The sequence below is a fragment of the Fistularia commersonii genome, chromosome 30, assembly GCF_037954325.1.
Source record: "Fistularia commersonii isolate RoL2024-O1a breed Wild chromosome 30, RoL_Fcom_v1.0, whole genome shotgun sequence".
Classification (NCBI taxonomy): Eukaryota; Metazoa; Chordata; class Actinopteri; order Syngnathiformes; family Fistulariidae; genus Fistularia; species Fistularia commersonii.
In genome coordinates this window covers 51,442-75,000 of record NC_141313.1, presented here as the reverse complement: position 1 = coordinate 75,000, position 23,559 = coordinate 51,442, and the positions used below count along the sequence as shown (strand labels likewise).

At 44.4% G+C, this 23,559-nt stretch overlaps 1 protein-coding gene across 4 annotated transcripts in view; it reads right to left on the bottom strand.

Annotated features, from left to right (window-relative positions):
• med30 (mediator complex subunit 30) overlaps positions 1–23,559 on the bottom strand; it is a 43,787-nt gene that overhangs the window by 4,240 nt on the left and 15,988 nt on the right. For 3 of the 4 annotated variants that reach the window (XR_015109166.1, XM_086178282.1, XM_086178284.1), the window contains one exon: positions 7,762–8,537. Coding sequence is in view for 3 of the 4 variants with exons in the window: in XM_086178282.1 (XP_086034408.1) it covers positions 8,442–8,537 (96 nt within the window). In the remaining variant the exon portion in view is untranslated. Of the gene's footprint in view, positions 1–7,761; positions 8,538–23,559 lie in introns of those variants that run through there. The other variant, XM_086178283.1, reaches the window with a different exon arrangement.

Here is a 23,559-nt window from a genome sequence, read left to right as displayed (position 1 = left end):
CATGATGCAGAGAAGGGAGGTGGATATACTGTGTGTCCAGGAGACCAGGTGGAAAGGTAGTAAGGCTAGAGGCTTAGGAGCAGTTTTGAGTTGTACTATTATGGTACTGACAAGAAGAGAAATGGAGTAGAAGTTATCTTGAAGGAGGAGTTTGTAAGGAACGTCCTAGAGGTGAAAAGAATGTCAGATAGACTTATGAGTCTGAAACTGGAAATTGAAGGTGTGATGCTCAATGTTGTTAGTGGCTATGCCCCGCAGGTGGGATGTGAGTTTGAGGAGAAGTTCTGGAATGAGCTAGATGAAGTAATGCAGAATATTCCCAGAAATGAGAGAGTGGTCATTGGTGCAGACTTCAATGGACATGTTGGTGAGGGCAATAGAGGGGATGAAGAAGTGATGGGCAGATTTGGTATATACGATAGAAACACAGATGGACAGATGGTTGTAGGTTTGGCAAGAGGATGGAAATGGCTGCAGTGAACACCGTCTTCCAAAAAAGACAGGAACATAGGGTAACTTAAAGGAGCGTAGGTCGGAGCACGCAGGTCGGAGCAGTACATCTTGATAGATGAGGTAACCTGAAAGAGATCAGTGACTGCAAAGTAGTTGTAGGTGAGAGTGGAGCCAGACAGCATAGGATGGTGGTTTGTAGGATGACTTTGGTGACAAGGAAGATGAAGAGGACAGAGGCAGAGCAGAGGTCAAAGTGGTGGAAGCTGAACAGGGAGGAGTGTTGTATGGTTTTCAGGGAGGACTTGAGAAAGGCTCTAGGTGGTCAGGGTGAGCTTCCAGATGATTGGACAACAACAGCTACTGTTATCAGGGAGACAGGCAGAAGAGTACTTGGTATGTCATCTGGAAGGAAAGTAGATAAGGAGACTTGGTGGGGGAATGAGGAAGTGTAGGAGTATATACAGAGAAAGAGATTAGCAAAGAAGAAGTGGGATACAGGGGTACAGAGAGATACAAAAATAGAGGTAGCAAAGGCAAAACAAAGGGCGTACGATGACCTGTATGCTCGGTTGGATAGTAAGGATGGAGAGAATTATCTATACAGGTTGGCAAAACAAAGAGATAAAGATGGAAAGGATGAACAACAGGTCCGGGTGATTAAGGATTGATAGGGAAATGGAATGACAGATGCGAGAAGAGTGATGGTACGATGGAAAGAGTGCTTAGAAGAGCTAATGAATGTGGAAAATGAAAGAGGGGCAAGGGTAGAAGAGGTGACTATTGTAGACCACAAAGTAGCACAGATTAGTAAAAGTGAAGTGGGGAAGGCATTAAAGAAGATGAAGAGTGGAAAGGCAGTGGGTCCTGATGAAATACCTGAGGAGGTGTGGAAGTGTGTAGGAGAGGCAGCGGTAGATTTTGTGACTCGATTATTCAACAGGATCTTAGAGAGTGAGACGATGCCTGAAGAATGGAGACCAAGTGTGATGGTGCCTATTTTTAAGAATAAGGCTGCATTGTGTTTTTGTAGACCTAGAAAAAGCATATGACAGGGGGCCAGGAGAGGAGCAAGAGAGGTATTGTATGAGGAAATCTGGAGTGGCAGAGAAGTATGTTAGGCTGGTGCGGGACATGTATGCTCGCTGTGAGACATTGGTAAGGTGTGCTGTAGGTGTAACAGAGAAGTTCAAGGTGGAAGTGCGACTCCATCAGGGATCAGCTCTGAGCCCCTTCTTGTTCGCAATGTGATGGACAGGCTGATAGATGATGTGAGACAGGAATCTCCATGGGCCGTGATGTTTGCGGATGACATTGTGATGGAACATTGGAGGAACTCGGGTGGTGCGGTGAGGCTACAGGGAGTGGAGATCAAGAAGCTGGAAGATTTCAAGTACTTGGGGTCAAAAGTCCAGAGCGACGGAGAGTGTGGAAAAGAGGTGAAGAGACGGGTCCAAGCAGGTTGGAATGGGTGGAGAAAAGTGTCAGGGTTACCAAGAGATAGAAGACTACTAGCCAGAAGGAAAGGAAAGGTGTACAAGACAGTGGTGAGACCAGCGATGCTGTATAAACTAGAGACTGTTACAATGACGAAAAGACAGGAGGCAGAACTAGAGATTGCAGAGATGAAGATGTTGAGGTTCTCTTTGGGAGTGACCAGGATGGAGAGGATCAGGAATGAGTCCATCAGAGGAACAGCACATGTTAGATGTTTTGGAGAGAAGGTCAGAGAAGCCAGACTGAGATGGTTGGGTCATGGACAGAGGAGGGATAGAGAATATATCGGTAGACGGATAACAATAATAATAGTAATAATGATAATGGCCATATTTAAATAAATAAAAATATAAATAATTATAATAATTATAATTTGAGATGGTTTGATGATAAAACTCTCCAAGGATATCAATATTGCAAAATATTATGTATTTACAGTTCACCTCACATCAAGATGAATATTTCTATTTCAGGAGGTAGATTTAATACTGTTTTTGTTTATGATCAAAAAATACATTCATTGATTTGTTATATAAATAATTAGTAGTTCTTTTTAGTATGCTGTTTTCAAGAGAGGACAGTAGTTTGTTTCTCATTTACAGATTTATTTGTTTAAAACATACATATTTTATTAATCAAGGGAGGGTGGTAACATTTTGCTTATTTCATTCTTCTTTGAAATTATTTTTCTATTTGCTCCTTTTTATTTTTGTATGATGCTCTTACACACACACGCACACACGCACACACACACGCACACACGCACACACATATATTGAACTCAATCTACAGCCAAGCTTATTGTGGGTGGCCTTCTGTCTCGAATAGAAGAAAGAGTAGCAGTAATGAAAGAGATGCATCATGGGATATCCCTTAGCAGACAGAAACAAGGGCTAGCTAGCCTAGCCCTAACTTTAAGCTTTATCAAAAGAACACTGGAAGACAGTTCAACAGAAGATAAGCTTGGTAACTGAATGCTGTGCCCCCCTTTCTACTTTTACAGAGTACAGGATCCACAGGTAGCCTAGAGTCCTGGGAGCGTACTGATATGACCGGGCAGTAGGGTTGTGGGAGTTCATTGAGTTATAAAGGTGCCTGGCCATTTAGGGCTCCGTAGGGGGAGATAAGGATTTTAATTGTAATCTATATTATACAGGGAGCCATTGCAAAGAAGCCAATACTCGAGAGCTACGAGCCCTCCGACAAGTTCTCCTTACAACACATGCAGCAGCATTCTGACTAGGCTGGAGTATCTCTAAGCTGTTAGGACACCCCAACAACAGAGCAATACAATAATCCAAAAGCACAAACTTTTTTCATGACTAGATAGAAAATGCCTGATTTTCATTATATTACAGATGTGAGAGAAATATAATAATAGTAAATCATTATTATTATTATTATTTATTTCTAATTGATCGATTTTTTTCTTATACATTCTTCATTTGTTTATTTATTTTTTCATCTTATTTTGTGTTAAAAATAAAAATAAAAGGTTTGAGAAATCTGAAATTTTTTAACAAAGCTTTCCTGTTGGAAAACCTGATGTGGCCCAGCCTCACCCAGACTCAGCCTCCAGCGGCCGCCAGGTATATTGAGCTTGAGACCCCTGGTAAATGGTATCAAATCCAGCGCTAAGATCTAAAATGACCAGTACAGACACAAGTTCCTTATCTGATGAAGGTCATTTGTTACTTTGACCGACGCTGTCTCAGTGCCATGATCCTCTCCGTAGTGTATTGGTATGCAGTAAGTTACATAATGGATTTGCGATCTTGCTCAACAAGAATCTTAAAGAGGAACGGGAGATTAGAATGGGTCTCGCAATAGCACTACTATCCTAGATATAATCAAGTCATCCGTTCTGACAAGCTGACAAAAGGACAAACTTCTTTCAGCCTTTGTGCAAGGCTGTAAAAGACATGTAGTCAGTCAAGAGGAAACGATTAATGTAGAGAGTTGCTCAAGTTTAATGGGAGAGACAAACTTAAGATAGGCACATTTGAAATTCCAATGAGACTAGATAAATGTGTCGGTAGCAGTTTGGGGCAGAAGTTGGTTAATTTTCTCTCTAATAAGAAGAATTTTATCATTTAAAAAGCCCACTTAGTCAGCCAGGCTCAGAGAAAGTCGGGGATCCTCTGAGCCGTGTATACCGTGAAGCTAAAGAGGAACCTGGCATTGGTTATTCTCCCTTCTCAGTGCTGAGCAATAGGCTGATCAAACCTAGCCAACGGCTTTCATGTCCACTATCTCTTTTGGCTATCTCACCAGGCTACGTGAGACTCTTGCCATGGAATGCCATTTCCTTTCTAGTGCAGGCTCATGGGTTAAACCAATACCATGGCGCAAATTTCCTCACGTGTCTATCGTGAGAGATCAAGGCGGATAGTAAGACAGGTGAAAAATAATCCAAGGACCACCACCCAAAGCCTTCTGGGTCCTGGTGGTGGCGATCATTTCCATTCTGTTGTCCTTTTCCTTGTTGTTGGTGTTGGTCTCCCTGCTGTCTATTTATTTGTGGATGTCTTTTGCTATCTTCTAATTGTCTCTTTTTTAATCTATATTCATATTTATTGATATTATAACTGTTACACTGCTGATAAAAGAATAAATAAAGTTTGTCTTATCTTATCTTATTCTTTTTTTTATTGATGGAGAGGATATATAGTGAAGAATCATTACTTTGGAGATTTGAAGATTAGTTTTGCAATTGAATAATAAAACTGAAGACTGAAAGAGAAAAGTGAACGGTTTTCAGCTTATACATTCATTTATTTTTTCATTTGATTTTAGGTTCAAGAAGGGTACGTTCTTGAAAGAAAGAGAATTCATTATCATTTTTTTAAACAGTCTACATTTCTTCTCATTCATTTATCATTATTCTCATCACAATCATTATCGTCATCACTTTTCTTGTTGTAATTTATTCTACTTTCGTGGGACAGTGTTTATTTCTTTCTGATTCAAAAACAAAATTGTTTCCAATTTTTTTCAGAGTCTTTTTTTGTAAAACCTCATGTTAATCTACTTTTGCTTTCTGAGATAATGTTTCTGATTACTTGTTTGTTTGTTGGTTGGTTGGTTCTTGGCCTGACTACCATGTCCTTCAACTGCGCACTGATCTAAGAACCAGCTCTACAGTTTATTAAACTGCAGGGCGGTGGAGATTTGTTAGTCCCTCAGAAAACATTTATTGAGCCTCTTCATTTTTTTTCTCTGGTAATAATGTCTTTAAATGCTTCAATCTGCCCTACGGGGGGCGTCTGATGGCGGCAGCAGCCTCATAAAGTGTCCGTATGCGATCTCTGCTGTGCTCTGAATGATTGAGTCAGCCGGTAGTAGAAGCATCTTCTCACGCACATCTGTGAACCAACTGTGCCAGTCGTCTGCGCGACCAAGGGCGCAGATGTTCTCAGACTTTCGGGTGTTTGTGCAACTAATGTCAGGTAATGCAACCTGAAGAAGGCGCATGTGCTCTTTGAGCTGGTCCCACGCCCGGACAAACGCAAAGGGTGCAACAGGAAGGGTCTCCACCATAAAACTAGACCCAAACCAAATTTGTGAAAGGAACATGTGATTTCCATACCAGATCAGTTGAGACCCGGGTGAAAGATGGCCACCATCGGTGCTGGTAACCTACAGGGCACCCAGTGGAAAGTGGGCTACTTTGGGCCGAAGATTGAAAGGAGGAAGGCGTGTTCAGAAGCAGCAAGAGAAAACAAAGGCCAAGAAGCGAGGACTTCGAGTAGGAAATTTGAATCTTGGGGACAATAACAGGGAAAGCTAGAGAGTTGGTTGACATGATGCGGAGAAGGAATGTGGAGATACTGTGTGTCCAGGAGAGCAGGTGGAAGGGTAGCAAGGCTAGAAGCTTAGGAGAAGGATTTAAGTTGTACTATCATGGTATTGACAGGAAGAGAAATGGAGTAGGACTTATCTTGAAGGAGGAGTTTTTTTGGAATTGGTTTGAAGGTAAAAAGAGCATCAGATGGACTAACGTGAGTTAGAAGGTAAGGAAAACTTTGGAGTGACTCAGATGAAGTGATGCAAAATATCCCCAGAGGTGAGAGAGTGACAACTGGTGCAGACTTCAGTGGACATGTTGGTGCAGGCAATTGAGGTGATGATGAATTGATGGGCAGGTTTGGGATCCAGGATAGAAACGCAGAGGGACAGATGGTGGTAGATTTTGCAAACAGGATGAAAAGAGCTGTAGTGAATCCCTTTTTCCAGAACAGGCAGAAACATAGGGTGACTCATACCAGTAAGATAGGCGTGTGCAAGTAGACTACATCTTGTAAAGATGATCTAATATGAGGGAGATCAGTGACTGCAATGTGCTAGGTGAGACAGTAGCCAGGCAGCATAGGATGGTGGTTTGCAGGATGACTCTGGTGACAAGGAAAATTGAGAGGACAAAGGCAGAGCAGAGGACAAAGTGGTGGAAGCTGAAAAGGAGGGGTGTTGTATGGTTTTCAGGGAGGAGTTGAGGAAGGCTCTGGGTGGTCAGGGAGAGCTTCCATATGACTGGACAACTATAGCTGATGTGATCAGGGAGACAAATAGGAGAGGACATGGTGTGTCATCTGGAAAGAAAGTAGAGGCAAAGACGTAGGCAAAGAAGTGAGACACTGAGGGGACTGAAGGGAACAGACAAGGTTAGAGGAAGGTAGGGATCCGGTGCTGGGTGAAAGTAGAGGTAGCAAAGGCAAAACAAAGGGAGCATGAAGGCTTGTACCCTATGTTGGAAAGTAAGGAGGGAGAGCATGCTTCATACAGATTAGCAAAACAGGGAGATAGAGATGGAAAGGATGTACTGCAGGTTCTGGTGATTAAGGATGCATATATTGACAGATGCTAGATGAGTGGTGGGAAGTTGGAAAGAGTACTTTGACAAGCTGATGAATGAGGAAATGAGAGAGAATGAAGAGCAGAAGAGGTGACCGTTGTGGACCACGGATTAACAGACATAAGTGAAGGTAAAGTGAACATGGAGCATTTTATGTACTTCAGGGCAACAGTCAGAGTAATGGAGAGTGTGGAAATCAGGTGAAGAAAATTGTTCAAGCAGGCTGAAATGGCTGTAGAAAAGTGTCAGGGATGTCGTGCAATAAATAAAAGGTCAGGTATATACAGTGCCAAGGAGGCAGGGATTGAGGTGGCAGAGATGAAATTGTCAGGGTTCCCTCTGAGAGTGACGAGGACGGATACCTAACGCAGAGAGACAGTGCGTTAGGTGTTTTGAAGAGAAAGTCAGAGAACCTCGACTTAGATGGTTTGGACATATACAGAGGAGGGACAGTGAAGATCGATGTAGAAGGATGCTGAGGTTTGTTACTGCCAGGTAGGATGTGTTGAGGACGACTGAAGAGATGTATGAAGTTAAGACAGAGGACAGGATGCTAGTTGTTGAGAGAGAAGAACAAACACAGAATAGGGTGAGATGAAGGAAGAGCACTGCTGTGGCGAGCCCTGAAGGGAGCTGCCACAAGGACTGGAAGAGCAACTAATATCAGGTTCAAGATTAGGGATGGGGGAGGGATTGGAAACTTTACATAAAAAAATGTACTAGTACTAACTAATGAGCCAGCTGGACCGTTTGGGCCGACCCTGGCTTCCGATGGAAGCACTGGATCCTCCTGGTCATCCCTCCATTCCTCCTTTCCATGTGTGGTAGCAGTGGGTTCACCCCCCCCCCCCCCCCGCCCCACACACACACACACACACACACACACACACACACACACACACACACACACACACACACACACACATACACAACAGGGATAAGCAGTGAAATATCAAGAATGAGGTCATAGACGCCTTTATTTCCAAAACCTTAAATGCGCAAAGGGAAAAAGCAACCGGCCTCTTAAACATGATTGGTCGATCCGCTAAAGTTAATTGTTAGCTTAGTCACTTCTTTTAGCTTTACAGTTTGAAACAGCTTTGAATGTCAAAGCAACAGCAAGTTGTTGACGATTATTCCTTTAAATCCTCATCATGATGAAAAAATATATTATTTATTACATATTTTTAAAATTAAAACAGCAGAGGAAGGTCATTGAAGAACATGTCACAATATGCATTTTATTCAAAGTTCTTCTGGGCCAAGAATTTATTTTTCTTTAATTTTTGGACTAATCTAAACCTATGAAATAAATCTGTGTCTAAGGGTATAAACTCTACACTGAGCCAGAGCCTATAAATAGATCAAGCACAATGGAGGTTTTAGAGATCATGGGATGGCCTCCATCTCTTATGTCACCCAGACGCACCTTGTCTTCGGAGTAACGGCCAATCGACAATGGCCAGGCTGCTCACCAATTTATCATCTTCTTCATCATCATCATCATGAACATCAGGAAGCATGATGATGAGGCCAAAGCTCTTGTAAACTGTACCTTCAGGTCATCATATGTCCAATTAGCTCTCTTCTCCTGTGTTTGTGTGTGTGTGTGTATACATAAGGCTCCATTACTGCATTTGGTTTAGCTCCTGACCGCCAGCATGGAGTTAATCTCCCAGATGAGGTTGCGGAGTTGATCCATGATTTGCTTCAGCTGTTGGTTTTTCTGCTTCAGTTTCTGTGGAAGAAAAAAAAGGAGGGGGGGTGGAAAGGCAGACAAAAACATTAACCAACATAAATATTTTAGGATGAAAAAGAACGGATGAAGGACAAACATTTCAACAACAAGGAGTCATTAAAGAAACTGTGGAAGGCCACTAATTGCAACGGCGCATGCCTCACTTTGCCAGCATGGCGTATGATTTACACCAACTGGCAGGTGTAGAGGAAGAACACGAAACGCCCGAAGGGGGCTCCTGTGAGAAGACTGCATATATACCACGTAGATACACTGGTGTACCATTTGTGTATTCATCAGTGGCTGAAAATAGGCCCCAACAAAGCCAGGGTTTGCCTTCGGCCGAGCAAAATCCACCCAAAACTGGGTGAATTTTCTAAGGAAAACATGTAATTATGAGTCAATGTTTACGTCTCAGAAGCAGAGCTATGCAGACGTGGCCTCGTACCTGCTCCTGGGGAGGTGCCATTCATGAAGCCTGACTTTATAAAGGTGTTTTACACAGACATAATGGCAGTCTTTGGTGTTGTTTGTTGGCAACAGAAAACAGAGACAAATTAAAGACATGCTGGATCTAAAATCTCCTCAACAGCAGGAACAAAATGAAGACTCCAAAAGAATGAACCTCACAAAACAACTTGCTAAACGTTTAAAAGTGATCCATCCATTGTCTACCGATAATCCTTCTCAGGCGGGTTCACTCAGGACTGGTCGCCGGTCCAAGGCAGGGCCACGTATACAGACAAGACAACATTCACTCACTGGGCAATTTTTCCAATGAACCTGAAGCATTTTTTTGGACCGAAGCCTTTAGGAACCCTGAGGAACCCTGAGGAACCCTGCGGAGACACAGGGAGAACATGGAGACTTCAAACAGAAAGGTCCCCTGTCGGAATCCAACCGGGTCCTCGTGCTGCCCAAAAATCAGTAGAAAATATCTACGATACTGAAATAGATTGCCTCGAATTTGCAAGATCTTGAGAAGAACAGTAATCTTGTAAATAATAAAAAAATAAATAAAAAAAAAAGGTTCAAAAAAATAATAATCAAAGAGTAGATTTTATTAGAAAAAATGAACACCATCTGCCTAAACGAAAGAAAATAATTTGTCACCGATTCTGTTCATAACATATATGGACAGTTTCTCAGTGCAGCCGGGGCGCTGAGGAGATCTGGTTTGGTGGCCTCAGGATCAGCTCTCTGCTTTTAGCAGATAATGTGGTCCTGTTGCCATCGTCCGGGCGTGATCTCCCGGTCTGACCGCAGCGGTTTTCCGGCTGAATGGAAGACGGGTGAGAATCAGCATCTCCACATCTAAGTCCATATTCATCTGCTGAGAGAAGGTGGAGTGCCCCCTCCGGGTCGGGATGTGATCCTGCCCAAAGTGGAACGCTTCCAGTGTCTCTGAGGTCGTGATTACCCGTTAAGAAAGAACAGATCGGGAGATCGACAGGCGGATTGGTGCACCATCGGCAGTGATGAAATCTCAGCTCCTTCACCACGATGGGCTGATGCAGGGTTCTTGATTTCCCACCTTCACCCATGAACACGAGCTACGAATAGTGACCGAAAGAACGAAATCACAGATACAGACGGCAAAGATGTGTTTCCTTCACCGGGTGTCAGGGCTCTCCCTTAGAGAAAGGTGCTCAGACCGGAGCCACTGAGGAACCAGATGAGGTGGCTTGGCCATCTGGTCAGGATGCCTCCTGGATGGAACAGCCTGTGACCCGGTGTTTTCTTGGTCCCGGAGAAGAGCCAGAACACGCTGGAGTTACTGTGTCTCTCAGCCGGACTAGAAACATCTCTGGAAAACCAGGACAAAGTGGGATGAGGGAAGTCTGGGTCTCTCCGCTAAGGCTGCAGGCGCCCCCCGCCAAACCCAAGATAAATCAGTGGGAAAATAAAAAAAAAAATGGATGAATGAAAGAGGGTTTTCCCCAAAAATCATCTAAAAAGTTGAAATAAATGAAACTGGAATGACCAAAAAATACATGAAAGATCCTGTTTCAGCAACAATACCCAGAGGAACAAAGTGCTGGAAGAGAACCAGCTGCAGTTCAGAACATCTGCATTCGGAGCTTCGGCTCAATTTAGCAACGACAGCACATCATGGCTACTTACTCAGCTCCTTTTTTTACTGTGAGTGTGTGAGTGTGTGTGTGTGTGTGTGTGTGGGGGGGGGGGGGGGGGGGAGTACAGTATCTGTGGTGCAGTGAAATCTATTAAGATTAAATCATACTTCCCTCTCTGTCTCTGAAACACTCCTTCAGCCGTGACTAATTGGCAGACATTTTTGGCGGCGCCGATAACACCTGGAGCGATTGGATTGATTTCACGCTGCTCTCTTAATATCAAATGTTTGGCTGATTGTCCTTGAAGATATTCCAGAGTGGAACATTTGGAGGTTCTCCAATCGCTCTCAGGAGAACCCTCCCTCTCTCCTGTATCTTCTACTATCTGTTGCTCCCATTGACTTTCACTTTATTTCTGAGTCTGTGTGTATGTGTGTGTGTGTGTGTGTGTGTGTGTGTGTGTGTGTGTGTATTACGCCTCATTACGCTGATGAGCCAGTCTTGAAATAACTCATCTCAGTCATTTACTCCGTATTAATGAGACGAAACCCTCAGCCTTTGTCATTTCGCCCAAAGTCATTCTGAACACGAAATTCAACACTGAATTTTTTTTTTGTGCAGGCAGTAAAAGGAGGCTTTGTGTGTTGAGATTTGAAAAGGAAAATTCGGCCTCTTGATTTTTAAGCGTCATCTTGTAGATCAGGATCCAAATGGAGTGAGCTGTTGCTTTAAGCCCCTGGGACGCCGTAGATACTCTTTTCCGCGAGTCGTCTTCTCGTCTTTGAGCGACATGAATTTCATTTAAACCTGGATCCTAATAAAAGCAGCTCACTGGCTCATCTTGATATATGAACAACTGGGCCACGATCAACACAGCCATTATTCAGAGAACCTCGGGGAAACATTTCCTATTAATGACCTTGTTGAACAAACTCATCTGTCACACCTTTGATAAACATTTGTAAAAAAAACAGTCAATTCGTTAAAATCGAAGAAGAATATATATTATTCAGTGTAGAAAGTGAAAGTCTAATGGAGAAACATGGCTCCGCGTGGCTCGGTAAGAACTAGCCTGGTGTGATGCAGCACAACATGGAGGCCAGGAGCACAGGGTTTTATTATATTTATTCAGGATTGATTGTCGCCAATCCGGGCTGACACTGAGGTGAGAGGCGGGGTTTAACCCGGATCTGGCACCCGTCAATCACAGAACCACGTGAAAAGACATCCGATCATCTGCACTCTCATTCACACCTCCGGACAATTTAAGAGTCTTCAATGGGAGGAAGACAAAGAACCTGGAGAGAACCCAGGCAGGAGGACATTAGAGAACAAACAGAACAAGGTCAGAGTCAAACCAGGAGCCTTCTGCTATGAGGCAGAAGTTGTAACCATTGCGCCGCTAAACTGCACATGTGGCAAGAGTGTTTACGGTTCGATACAAACTGAGGGCCTCTTTGTGTGGAGTTTGCATGCTCTCGCTGTTTCTGCTTGGGTTTCTTCCAGGAAACGTGCAGGAAAAAGAAAGGAAGTCCAAAAACAGGCTGGAAGTTCTTTGGAGACTCTAAATTGCTCAGATGTGTGAATGGGTGACTGGTTGCATGACTTTCTACGTGGTCTTGCGATGAACTGGTGACCATTGAAAGGTGAACCCTGCCCCTCGCCCGATGGCAGGGCCGATCCCAGCTGAGTGCAGGGTAAGCGGTAAGATAATGGATGGATGTATTTATCCAGACACAAAAAAGGCTCCAGAGTCTGACGCTGGGTGCCACATTTAAATGCAGCCCTAGAATCAAGCCGTTCCCTCCTGCTACATAATGCATATCTTGTTTGTTTTTTTTCGCGTGGTCTCATATATGCGATTCTTCTTCATCGTCCCTTCTGGGTGTGGGGAGGAGAAATCCTGTATAATTCTTTCATAGAAGGCATGACAAGAAGCAAAAATTCCACTTGATGAAAACAGATGTACTTGGTTTTTGGGCTCCGGCTGAACATTCTTCTAACTACTCTCTACGAATGCTAGCCGAGGCCCAGCAGAGTTATTGAGGTTTTCTCGTTGCAGCGCAGATAATTTCCAGCATATCAACCCTCCTAAAAAACAAACAAACCTCCTTTGCCCTCCAAGAATTCTCTGATTTACTCTCTCTATGATTACTTTTCTTGTTTATTCCGTCCTCCAATCTGATTAGAACACCCCACAATCAAATCATTTACGTTTTCACTGCAGAGCTCGCTGGCCCTCGCTGGCCCTGTGCTGCCGGGACCGAGGCGGATCCGTCCTCTGTCAAGGAGCGTCACGTGGCTCCGTATCCATGGGGTTAGTTTTAATAGAGACAGGCTCCTGAAGCACAGTTAAAGAGATGTGCTGCAGTGTTTTTTTTTTTTTTTTTTGCACAATAACCAGACACAGGACTACCCCAGCAGCTGCTAGCAACAATTCAGCAATTCAAGAATTCGTCAAAAGGAAGAAAAACAAATGCCTTGTATTTCAACATATTCTGCAGGGAAGGAACCCAAACTAATAATCCTGCCCTCTGTCAGTCGCTTTCACATTGTAGAATTGTTTCAGGAACTAGGCCATCTGTTCTTGCATTTGGACAGCAAGGGCCTCGGTCCCTTGAACCACTTTCGCCGGTACTCCGAAGCAGGGTCTTTTGACGGTGCCATGGAAACCCATATATGACATAGGTGCTTGGTGTCAAAAGTCAAAAGCCACACCTGTTTCCTGATTGCGGACTACAACTCATCTGGTAGTCCCTGATTATTATTCAAGCTATGCAGAATATGAATGCTTTGCCCCCTATGTTGTCTATGTCGTCTTCAGGAAGGCTTGTTTTACAGAGTGGCGCTTAAGGCGCACGTCGCAGGTGACCATGGTCTCTTGCCACCTGTGTAAATGTCACGTGACTAGATGGGGTCATGAGAGTAAAATAAGGGGGGGTCCAGAATCTGTGTCATTTGAAATATTTGTGCTCACTTGTTGGAACCATGAGTGGATTTGATGTAGGTTTGGTGTGAATAAAAAAAATTAAAAAAAATGGGTAAAGTGGGCACGAAGAAGCTGTAGCTTGTCAGACGTGAACAGATGAGTTGGAGGGAGTTGGACTACAAGTATCCCGGCAAAATATTACAAAAATGCATCATTAGAATGGTTAAAACCACTATTTAGGCATACATTTACCGTATTTTGTGTATTTTATGACACAAATTGTCATAGCAACATATCAGTCATCCAGGTCATAGTTAATTCTTGTCGAAATCTTTTCGAGGGAAGAAATTCAAGTCCAGCTGCCACAAAGAGATTTCCCCTCCCATCCGAGAAAGCCAAAGAAGCCTTTAGAATTAGGGGTGAAATGTCCTCACGGCCACATTCGTTTTTTTTCCTCCTATCAAACCGAACAAAAACAGAGTGACTCACAATGGTGAAGCATTCTCACAAAAAAAAAAAACAAAAACAGAAAAACACAGCATGCTCAAAAACTACAAATGGCAGGAGTAAAATGAACATGCCCCCACGTGGGTTCTTTGTCGGACGTAGCATCGGCAGGCTCCACACCTCAAGATGTTGAGCATTTTGCCAAAAGAGGGGGAGTCGCGAGTAATCCTTTTCCGGCTGAGCTCAGCGTGATGAAGATGTCAGAGGACCTGACTTTGCGGGCCAATTTATCTCCCTCACACATCCAGCGCGTCTGCAGAAAGAGCTGAATATGAGCAGCGAGAGGAGATGAGTTCACGTCTGGTTCAGCCTCGTTTTTAATCGTCAGGTCGGATGTTAGGTTTATAGCCGAAGCGATTTGGTCAGCAGACGTTCATTCATTGTGTTCTGTAAAGTTGACAATCCACAAACCCGTTCAGCCAAAAATATGGGGTCTGGAGGTGTCGGTCTTGTTCCTTTATAAATCATTCATAAATGTTCAAAGATGATAGACTGAATTTTTGGCACGTTCCTGACCATCGATAAGATGAACAACTTATCGACCGGCGCTCCGTCACTGTCTAACAGCTAAGTCAAAAGAAAAACAAAATTTTTCCTTCCTGGACAGATGAGTTAGCGTTTGAAATTCTCCCCTTCTAGACCCTTTGCATTTTTCCTTCATCATGCACTGGGCTACAGGCTGATCGCAGACTGCCCCATCATTGTGATGTTAAACATCTCTGGCCTACAAAGCCTGAGGACTCTAAATCACTCGTACATAGACTGAAGATTCCCGATCCATTTCCCTGCGTCAACTCTCAGCACGCAACGGAAGCAACTGCGCAGAGAAACCTCACAATCAGGCAACCACTCGGGATTTGTCAAATGAGGCCATAAAACATCATGGCATCCCGTGTCTTTTCCAGCTTCATAATGGGCATTGGCATATTAATTTGGTGCCATTGTTCAAGATTTTAAGCCGTTCTGGGTGTTTTCCATTTCAGAGTAATTAAACATTATAGAAATCCTACAGTAATTATATTGCCATGGAGCCGCCAAGCAGATCAGCTGCACACACTCACCATCAGGGAGCGTCTCAATAACGTGCATGTAAAGTTGTAACCATCCGTTTTGTACAGTCGTTTTCGTCTGTAAAATAAAAGCAGCGACCACGATGATTTCAAAACATTAAGAAGCGGGGTTTTGTTTTTTGAGGAGCAGCTCGCAGATAACAGCTGGGAAGAAATTACACAGACTAAACTTTACAACCCTCCCCCCCAGTCAGCGGAGGAGAGGAGGATGACATGGAGATTCCTCCGCTAATCCCTGCTGTCACAGAACAGTCAAAGCATAGCTTTGACTCCCGGGGTCCTGGACGGGAATTACAAGTGTAAGTGTCTGTGACTGAGGAGACGGGATTAGGGAGAGAAGATGTCTAAAATCGATGTAAATATCATCCGTCCGTTATCTACCGCTTATCCGACTTCAGGTCGTGGGGGATGCCGTAGCTTATCACGGCCGCCATCGGGCAAGAGGCGGGGTACACCCGGCACCGGTCGCCAGCGAATGGCAGGGCCGTCACAGATAGCGACAGGAAACCACTCGCTCTCGTTCACACATCTAGGCATCCTTCCCAATTAATCGGCCACATGTTCTTGGACCGTGGGAGGAAACCACAGGAAACCCTTACATACAGGGGACAGGCGAACACAGAGAGCTCCCCTGTCGGAATTGAACCACAGTCCTTTGGGCTGTAAGGCGGAAGCGCCAACCACCGTGCCATGAGCGATAAGGTCACTAGCTACATCGAGACACAAATCATTAGGTCTGGTTGACAAGAATTTTACCAGGATGTAGACACAGCGCAAACAACTCAAGTGACCATATATTAAAAGCTGATGCTGTTGGAGGCCACGACATTCTCTTATTTATTCAAACTCAAGCAGGTACATTTGACACGCACAGGCTTTGTAAAGGGTGGCATAGGCCCCCAGTCAAAATACTAAAAGAGAGAGTCCAATGACTTCGCCGAGGCTCCGGCAGCAGGTTCATGGTAGCAGAAGAAATGTGAAGCCCTGGAATCTGACACAGGCAAGTAGTGATGGGACGAGCGACACTGGTGCGACAGCACTGTGCCGAGAGCTCCAGAGTGAAAGCCCATAATCGGTGCGTGTATTCCTTTAAGAAAGAATCACGTGACCGATACAGGAACTGTATCGTTTGGATGTGCCGCGCCAAAGTGTGTTTATACGGAAACAAACTGTATCAACATGTCGTGGGTTCGTTGGATGGAGTTTTGCGTAATTATGGATCGTTCGAAAAAGCTTTCCCCAGTGTGGAATAATTTTGATGTGGTGACACCAAGCAGGGTAAATCTTTTTCTCCTTTGAGCATTATTTACTGTTATATACAATTTTTTACGGTGGCAAATTGCACTCACTTTATCAGTTTATTAAGTGAATGATCTGTGATACATATGATAGTCAGTTAAAGAGCCTTACGGTTGCTTTATTCATTTTATCTCGTAAAGGCTATCTCTAAGGCTGGGGAGCTGGTGTCTAAGAGGAGAAATCGCCTTGGAGCAAAGACACTCCAAAAACTTGTGTTCCTCAATAAAAATTCATAAACTAATCACTTTTTTGTCTTTTATTTCATATGATGTAACAGTTAAAAAAAATGTGTACATTAGTTAAAAATTGTAACTGATTTGTAACTCAAATGTGCTATATTTTACATACCAACTCAGTTTAGCATTGACACAAACAAGGAATTTCTTTACCTGCAATGATTTTATAACTACTGCAGGGGTCACTATTGGGTGACCAACACAGTATCAATACAGTGGCGACACAGCTTGTCTAGTGTGTCAATACACTCCTTGAGGTATCATCGTCCCATCAGTACCGGTAAGAAAGGCAAGAGAGCAAGGGGCCCCTAAAGTCCGACGAGAGAGGGCCGAGACAGACAGGGCTGGTTCCAGGAGGTCTCCAACGGAAGCAAGGGAACCTGTCCACTTGGAAGGGAAAGAAATGACCTGGCAACTGGTGGGACTTCAGCTGAAGCTTTAAGTCAGCGCTGATTGCCTGCCGTGGGCGGCAGCTGTGCGTCCAGGTGGACCAAATCAGCTGATGAGGTGGAACCCAAGGAAACAGCATAGAGAACCATGACAGGCAAAACTTTTAAAATGAATCCAAATTGTGCTGTGTTGTGTGTTCTGACACCACTTGTCTTGTACATTCAATTAAGCAGACATCTGACGGGAAACACAATGGAAACATGATTGAGCGCCTGGTTGGGAGGAACATGAGGGATTGTGTTCAGCAGCTGTCTGAAAGCCTTAGTTTGAAAATCACTAGAATAAAGACCTTGCCAGTGTAACAGTCACAGTCTGTCATCACAACACACAATAAGTCGGTGACAGGAACTACGAGGCACCCTGACAAAGGCTCTGAGACAAAAGGTGGCACTTGAGTCCAAAGAGCGGGAACAATGGTGGTGGCTGCGGTGGGTGTCTCCTCCAAACACAGCAGCAGAATCCCGTTTCCTGTCTCACCATCAAAGAAAAAAAGGAATATGGTGTTCTTCAAGGAGTCAGTGGAATCTGTACCCACCAAAAAGAACACTACGCATCGTAGGATCTGAACTCGGGTCCTGCCTGTTGAGGCCCAGGTCCCCTTCAACTTTGGACACAAGGTTGACCTCATCGGGCATTCTAGGATTGCAAGAGTTTACGAACGATTTTCGAAAGTCGTCGATGACGCGTGTTGCTCTTTTCCTTCCTGAGGTCCACACTGGAAACTGAGTTAGAAACTTCTGGTCTGACGTGTGTGGGAAAGGGTCGCAGCAGCCAGTACTCTGGCCAAAAAAGGGTCAGTTTCTGGTTTCTGGTTTGAGGGACATGCAGTGTGGAGTTTCTACATGCTCACTGTGCCTGCCCGGGTTCTCACCATGTTCTCCTGTCTGGATCCTGATCTACAGACCATAACATACTGAACAATAAATATCAGATCCTTCGTGAAACATTTCAACCACGCTATGTTGTGGTTTCTGATGCATAGAAGAACACTGCACAAATGTTTCAAATACATCAACGCGTCTAGCAAAGTATCTGGCATCAAATATCTACATTGATAACTTACTGACCCAAGCCTCAATTGGACTGTCTTGTCGCACCCCGGTGTCATGTAAGATTACTTGATTTCTTGCTGGGAATTCCACACGTAAGCCTTGTGATTTTAATAGTGGACACCACCAGACTACATAGAGCGAGATGTAACTTGAGGGAAAACAAGTTACCCATTTGAAGAAACTTTTTTGAAGGGTGTGTAAGCTGCTTACAGCTCTGTGGCTCACCCTGGGAATGCCGTGGCACTAAGTGGGTCCTGGTCGACGGTCTGACAGTATACCTGAAGGGAGCCAGGCCAAAAACAGCTTCAGTTTGCCCTACATGAGTTAAGAAGCCTTAATTGACTTCATAAAGTTCTAGCCTTTTTCTCAATGGGAAGGTTTAAGTGCCTGTGCGCTCAGTGTTTGGGATTTCCCCAGGGAATCCAACCCTTTAAAGGGTATTTTGAAGGAAGATAAAAGCTTGCTCCTTCAGGAGCAGCAGAAATACAATAGCTACACTGCGTTCCTTGCCTACACCTACCCAACAGGGCTTTTCCAATCCGTCCTCCGGACTAGGTCGGTAGGGCTCGCAATGTCAGCTGACCGCAGCAGAATGGCTGCGATCAATGCCTTTTAACGGTATCTGAGACTAGGCGCCCCCGCAGTCTCCCCCATGCACTCGAGTCTCTGCCAGGTGGATCCATCGATCAGGCTTGCCTGAGTGATTTGGTTCTCGGCGATAATAAATGAGGGGCGAGAAGGTTAGAGCACTGTTGCTTTAAACCCGATGATGGGCAGCCATGCAGGCGACTTCAGAAAAATTGCACCTTAGAGCAAAGCACAAAGGACGTAGCCATGTTTACCAGGTGGGCCTTAAGTAAGATGTCAGACCAAGAAAATGTCAACTTAGGCCACCGTTTTCATTTGTCTTTGTCCTTTTTTTTCCGTCGAAGGGCCGGCGTGTGCAGTGTTGTGTAAGAGCACATTTCCAAGTTAGTTCATATGTAGTTCAGAGGAGCACACGGGTTAATTTGTACACAGCAGCAGATTAGCCGCAGCCACTAGGGGAACGATAAGCAGAATGAAAGTTCAATCACAACAGCCTGGCTTTCAAAATCTTCTGAATGTATTTACAAGGAGTGTAGTTATTCCCAACGCATCAAGATGCTCCAGCCGTGCTGAGTGACGCGGCGAGATCTGCTCACACGGCCTGCTCTTCCTCCGCTTTCCGTCAATCTGTGCGACTGCTGGCCAGGGATGGAAGACCTCAGCTCAGCTAATGTGGGGGGGCTTGAATTTGAAATGCAAACTAATTGCCAACGGTTAAAAGGGAAAGAAAGGGTATAGTAATCTGACTTGGACCGTTCTCTCCGTTCCAATACGGTTCTTCTGGTTGTCGACAGTGTGACTCTGCAACTGCGTTTGTGCCCACCGTTATAAATAAAAAAAGCACAACCCACAAACCAAGTGAGAGGAGGCCAAAAAAATGTAATAAAATAAATTCTAAGCCTTGCACACTCTTCATTTCAGCTCCCAAATGGCAACTCTCCAAAGTAATATTGCCTTTACTTATTACCTGTATGGTTATAAAAATTAAAGCAAGAAGAGGCAGGCAGACAAGCAGGCAGTTTTTGGGAATATTAAAAAGGAAAAAAAAAATCAAAACCGGTTCCAAAAAGCCACTGACCAGAGCAATAAAAACTAATTAATTGTTCTGGTTTCCCAAAGAGGGTTTGAATTAGCAGCCAGATACTTGTACCGATGTAATGTGCTGATGCACATAATCTTTTGATAATCTCATAGAATGTACTTCACATTTTCACATAGTGCCGCAAGCAGGTTCTCGAGGTGCCAGGTTCAAGTGTTTACTTGCATCTAATCAAGACGTTTTCTTGTCAGCACATCCAGAGCCAACCAGGAGGGCCTGACGACATAAATAAGGGGATGTGACAAGCTATATTCCCCTTCATTTGAGAGACACGAGACTTAGTATCAGACATATGACATCATCAAACACCCCAGAAAGAGAAATGTTGTGGAAAACATGGAAATGTCGAGTCCAGGAAAAGTATTTATACATGGAAAGATAGAGGCCGAGGTCCTTCAGCATCTAAATCACTTATCCTGCACAGAGGCATACGAGGGGGAGATGGGCCAATCCCTGCTGGCAATGAGCAGGAGGTTGGGTTGCGCCTGGATTACTCAGAGGACCACATACAGAGGCGTCCAAGCATTGGATGCACTCTCTCATTCACACCTTCAGGTACTCTGTCTTCGTCTTCAACGAACCTGGCTGCTGTTTTTGGTCTGAGAGCAGAGGACGGAGAACCATGAGAGAGCCAGGCGGGGATGAGGAGAACTTGTAGAATCTGCACCGAATGGTCAAGCTAAGCAGCAAGAATCGAACGAGGATTTTTGGGGGGATTCTTTTCCCTTCTGGAAGCTAGAGAAGCTGATTGGTGCATCGGTCTGGGGCGCCAGCTGCAGAGCTAAGACTGCAGAGAGGTTTTTATTATCTTTGTACTTTTGTTATTTGTTTGACATGTTTTCTGTGGTGCTCGCTGAACAGAGAGCGATTCCTACGGACTGAACCTGTTATTGATGACGTCCTGCTGTAACAGTCTGACAGCCCAAAAGTGAGGCGGATATGCCTCTGTGCATGTGTGTGTGTGCGTGCATGTGTGAGAGAGAGAGAGAACAACAATCAACCTGAGATGCCCATGTGAGGCGTACATTCAGTCTAGTGGCTGAAACAAACACTCGTTTCTTTTCTTATCATTAAAGTTTCCGTCAGACATGTCATCAGAAGGCCCAAGGAAACTTTCCCTTCATTGAAACAAACGTGAAAATAAAGCTGGGGAGTTTGGGTTATGTCTGTCGTTATGTCCGGGTTATCTGATGCATTTCGGACGGAAATTTTCCCATTAAAATGTATTGTCATGGAATAAAAAAGTTTGACTTTCATAAAATGGTGTTTTCTTGCACAGAGAGGGAATATGATGTATTTAACTGAAGAGAAAGTTATTGAAAATAAATAAGAGATCAAGTTACTGGTGAAAAACCCCATATACTGACCTTGTACACACACTTTAGACAGCTACTACCAAAGAGGTTTTATGTGGTCGTATTGTTTAGAATATTCTTGAATCAATTATTTCTGCTCAATTGCAAAAAGAAGCTTGCACTCACAAAACAAATACAAAACAAGCATTCTTGTAGTTTTTAGTTAGAACGTGAATTTGAAACCAGGGAGGGAAAGCTGCTACGTCACTCCTGTGCCCCAGTGGATTCCCCCAAAAAAGTTCCTTCAAACGTAAAGTACAAGCCTATTTGCCTATTTGAAGGTTAATGGGAATCAGTGCACATTTGGAATGATCACAAAGTAAATGTGCACGGACCATGGCCAGGCATGCGCACAAAAAAAAAAAAAAAAACAACCAAAAAGCATGATTCGCTTCCACACAGAAAGGTCCTGACTACTATACTGGTTTAGCAAAGATAGCAAAAAACTCTTGACACCCCTTATTGCCTACATAGCCCTTGAATGGAAAAACACAAGGCAGAAATAATTGGGGTTGCGCTTGACATGAAATGAAACAAAATACTTGGAAATCCAAATGCCCTCGAGAAGAAAAACCTCTTCCTCTTCAGCATGAGCTCTGTGCCCCCCCACCCTCCACCGCCCCCTGATCCCCCGCGACCCTCACAGAACAATTAAAAATCCCTGGGCGTACAGAGAGCCTCTAATGGGCCGCGTGCGAGGCTGCTAATAGGGAAAAGGTACGGCCGCACTCTGCCTACTAATTCTGGAGCCGGGACGTGGTGGCGGAGGACAGGAAGCCAGGAATGGAGGGATGAAGGAAAGACAGCGAGTGCTAACAAGGATGGAGAGCACGGCGGGAGGGTCTAACATCGGAGAGGGGAGGCGAAGAAAGGACAGAAAAGGGAATTCGACGGAATCGGGTTAAAGTGGGAGATGGAAAACATCCACAGCAGGCCTATGGCCACCTCCCCTTGTCTCATTAGGCCACGGCAGGTCTCCGCACGGCTTCACAGATAAAAGTGAACACCCGGGCCACCGGAGTGCCACACAAAGCCTAAACCCTCACCTTGGCCATGCAGCTGTGGAGACAAAGAGACAGAGCCGAACTTTGGACGGCGGCCATTTGGAATTACAGACACGCTGCTCCCTTTATTTCTGCCTTTCCTCATTTGAATGAGTCTGATAGACGCTGTGATTAACAGGGTATTAAAAAGGCAAGACGGCATACAGGGAGGGAGAGAAGAGGGCAAGGCTGCATAGGAGTGAGGGGAGAGGGAGCGATAGCAACCATAAGACAGGAGAGACAGAGAGGAGCTGTGGAGAATTAATAATAGGCCAGATCTCTCCAAGGCCTCCTTAATGGGCTGTGACAGGAATTTATTCACACTTAGGCTGGTATCAAATCAAAGGCGAGCCAAGTGGCAGCGGCAGGCGGCAGCGGGGGGAGAACGGCGGGGTTCCGCCCCCAAAACCACACGTTCATCTTTTGGGGTCATCTCAGAAAGGCCTTTGGAGGAGAAGAAAGAAAGACGGGTGGAGCAAGGAAGGGGATGCAGGTGGAGGGCTAGCAACGAATGACGTGCGAGTGACAAGACGACCCGGGCGGAAGGGCTATCGAGTAGGTGAGATGGGCGATCCGCTGCGATCGACGCTGCGGCTGTCACTTTCACTGACATAATTTCAAACATTTGGAAATAAGATGATTGACCGCAAAGAAAAACATTCAACATTTTTTGAGGCATCCTCAATATGTTCGGCATGCATGCTGACGATCCCGGCGGACAGGAAGAGCTAGCATTCGAAGCTGAATTGGATCTGAAAGATCACAAGGTCCCGGTCACGCTCTCCAAAAAGGACATAAAACAATATAGTTTCATCCTCAACTTAAGCTGATATTTAGAAAAAAAAACAAAACAAAAGCGCTTTGTGGTTTTATATACGCTGTACGACTCCCAGGAGGGGAGAGAGATACAGTAAAAAAAGAGCTATCTCAGGTAGGGAGCAGAAGGTGCTTTTTATTTATAGCCACCTTTCAAGGCACTGAGAAAGAAAAAGCACTAAAAAATGATAGACATTGCAGAGGAATGTCTTAAGTAACCCCACACATAAAGCAAAGCAGAAATAGACCAACTATATTACTGACCATAAGCAATCTTAGATTCTCATTACTTGAGAATCTGTAGTTACACGATTAAAACGTACAACCGAAAACATCAAGGGGGGTGGGGGGGTAAACGAGGGCTTAACTTTAAGCCGTTTCGTCAGTGACAATTTGTTTCTGTTTGCATCAAACTTCCAGGAGAAACTGCTATCAACATAGTCAGTGCACGAGTTCCAATATTCGCCACCACAAGAGCGACTCAAATCAGCAATCTAAAATCT